Here is a 2,746-nt window from a genome sequence, read left to right on the forward strand (position 1 = left end):
CCTATCTGCTCATTTGATAAAATAAAGCAAACCACACAAGGTGCCACCATAGCATGTGGCGGCAGGCCCCACGTCTTTCTTTTTTGTTCCCATACAAAGCTTGAAGTTGTGCTGCTCAACCTGCCGCTTGCGTCCCTGTGGCAGGTCTTGCCGTCTGCGACCTGGTGGCAGGTGCCACGTGTCGGCCGGCGCGTCTGCTATCAGGCACAGCTGATCTTTTCGGTCGTTTGGATCTAGAGGTGGTTTTTTTGGCAATTCAATTCGGTAGGCGGTCCTTTTCGACAAAATTGGCTCTCCAAAAGAAAAGATGTAAGTGTGCAGTAATTTCTCTTCTCCAATGTTGTATTTTTTTCTTCTCGTAAACTTAAAATTATGCCAGCTTTATTGATTACGTGGTCACGGTCTAATATTTGATATCCTTGCTATTCATTCCTGTCGTACAAATATTTGGTGTCCTTCCGCGAGGGCAAAATCGCGCGGTTGTGTACTTGTGCGCATGCATCAGTTGTGCGCTGGAACAGGCGGCGCCAGCCTAGATGCGTGTTGTTCCTCCTGGCCGTGGAAAGACAGTGCTGGCGGCCACTGCCATGACGGCATCGGCGGCGGGTAGAACGGGAACGGAGGCCACTGCTTTCCTGGCTCCGGTTGTGGCCATGCCGGGAACGGCGGCCACTGCTTTCCTGGGTCTGGCTGCGGCCATGCCGGAAACGGCGGCCACTGCTCTCCTGGTCCTGGCTCCGGCCATGCAGGAAGCGGGGGCCACTGCTTTCCTGGTTCTGGCTGCGGCCATGCCGGCAGCGGGGGCCACTGCTCGCCTGGTTCTGGTTGCGGCCATGCAGGAAGTGGCGGTGGGTGGAACGGGAACGGAGGCAGAGGCGGTCGGTCGTCGCCCGGACGCGTCCACGCGGGGAGCGGCGGCGGGTGGAACGGCGGCCACTGGTCGTTGCCCGGTGGCGGCTGCGGCCACGGGAACGGCCACGCTGGCGGATTCTGGTCGTGCGGGCCCTCCGGAACAGGTACCTCCGGGGGCTGGCCGCCGTCCGGATCAGGCGCCGGCGGCGAAAGGTCGGCCGGAGGAGCGTGTTTGCCAGGCCCGTGGTGCTTGGGCGGCGCCTTGGCATGGCGCTTTTTCTTCTCAGACTGAACGGCACCGTCGTCGCCGATGCCGAGCTCCGGCGGTTTATCGGCATTCGCGGTTGGAGGCTCGAGCTTGGCGCGCGCGGCTCGGCCACCTTCCAGCTGTGCATCGGCGCCATGGGTGGTGACCGAGGGCAGCGACCTCGAGGAGGCGAGGCCGCACGCCGAGAGCAAGACGACGGCGAAGGCCAGGAGGTATGCCATCTTCATGGCAGCTCTTACACGCATCGAGGATGCTCTTCTTGATGCTGCCACCATGTTAGCTAGCTAGGCGCGCTCCCGCTTGATGACAACCTGTGGTGCAACTTAGGAGCTTGCATAGCGCACCGTGTAGCTAGCTATACACGCATGTACGTTTATATACGGGCTGTGAGTGATCGATCGATTTGGGTTGAGAACTCGCATGTGCAATGTAGCCATTTAGATTTGAACATTTGTCACCATGGTGGGTGTGAGAAGGAAGCTTTACTATCTCAATCTTGTAGCTAGTGGCCTTGTTGTCTTGGCTCGTTGAATTTAGAGAGCACATCGGTAACTAATGGGTTGTTGGTGCCCATGAAGGTGACATGCATTTGCAAAGGATTTTAGGCAGGAGTCATCTTTTTGCTGAGGGTGGATCTCCAAATCTCTCTTGTAAAAGTCTTGTGTTTGTGCATGCGCATGGTGGCAAATAATAAAATCCACCATCGAACTTCATTAAGTGTGCTAGCTGTGATGATATGTCCTTGTGGGCCAAACATTGGCAGCAAGACATTCCCCAGAGCAAATGCTTTCGGCATTTTGGCGTGCAGAAAGGTAATAGGAGGATTAACCCATTTTGACATGCGTGGTTATCCTGCACCAGAGCAATACAAAGTGAGTGGATAAGTTAAATTTGGCGTAGTGGGGGCTGGTAAAACAGATATTTTTCCAGCTAAGCCCTCCGTTTCAAAATAAGTGTCGTGATTTAGTCGAAATTAGTAGTGGTCTTCTTTATTCTTAGGCCTTGTTTACAAAGCATTCTCATCGAAATTACGTGAGAATATGACTACCACAAAAAGCAATAAAATCGACGCGTCATTACGGACGAGTCAACGGAACGTGAACCATTCACCAAATGGAGGGTTAACAGGGAACACACCCTCGCCAAGACTATATTTTGATGTCAACTTTCTTTTCATACACATTCTACATTTTACGTATACATCAGGAATAATTTTATTCACATGTTTAACATTATTTAAATACATGATTAATTTTTTTGAGAACTTATATATTTTTATCTCTACTTTTTCCAAATACATTATAAATATTTTTGTACACGTCAGAAATGATTTTTATATATACGTTTAAAAAATTTCAAATACATTATTGACATTTTCAAACATATATTTTTTATGTCTATCTTTTCATACACATTGTACATTTTTATATTTTTCAGGAACATTTTTTATATCAACATTTACATTTTTTAAATACATGAATAACATTTTTTCCACATATATGTTTTGACATCTTTTTTATACGAATTATACAATTTTTGTATACATTAGAACCATTTCTATACACGTTTAACATATTTCAAATGTGCGATGAATATTTTTCACATTTGTATCTAAAGTGATTTTTA

The 2,746-nt window shown here is 48.5% G+C and overlaps 1 protein-coding gene across 1 annotated transcript; it reads right to left on the minus strand.

Annotated features, from left to right (window-relative positions):
• Positions 1 to 359: 359 nt before the first annotated feature.
• LOC123099703 (proline-rich protein HaeIII subfamily 1-like) lies at positions 360 to 1,454 on the minus strand. The gene has a single exon (XM_044521811.1). The coding sequence runs from the start codon at positions 1,393 to 1,395 to the stop codon at positions 502 to 504; it is 894 nt and encodes a 297-aa protein (XP_044377746.1). The 5' UTR covers positions 1,396 to 1,454; the 3' UTR covers positions 360 to 501.
• Between the last annotated feature and the right edge of the window lie 1,292 nt (positions 1,455 to 2,746).

The sequence above is a fragment of the Triticum aestivum genome, chromosome 4D (assembly GCF_018294505.1).
Source record: "Triticum aestivum cultivar Chinese Spring chromosome 4D, IWGSC CS RefSeq v2.1, whole genome shotgun sequence".
In the NCBI taxonomy this organism is placed as follows: domain Eukaryota; kingdom Viridiplantae; phylum Streptophyta; class Magnoliopsida; order Poales; family Poaceae; genus Triticum; species Triticum aestivum.

What these genes read in the sequence shown, in the direction of transcription:
- LOC123099703 (XM_044521811.1), bottom strand. Translation starts at nt 1,395, where the DNA reads ATGGTGGCAGCATCAAGAAGAGCATCCTCGATGCGTGTAAGAGCTGCC.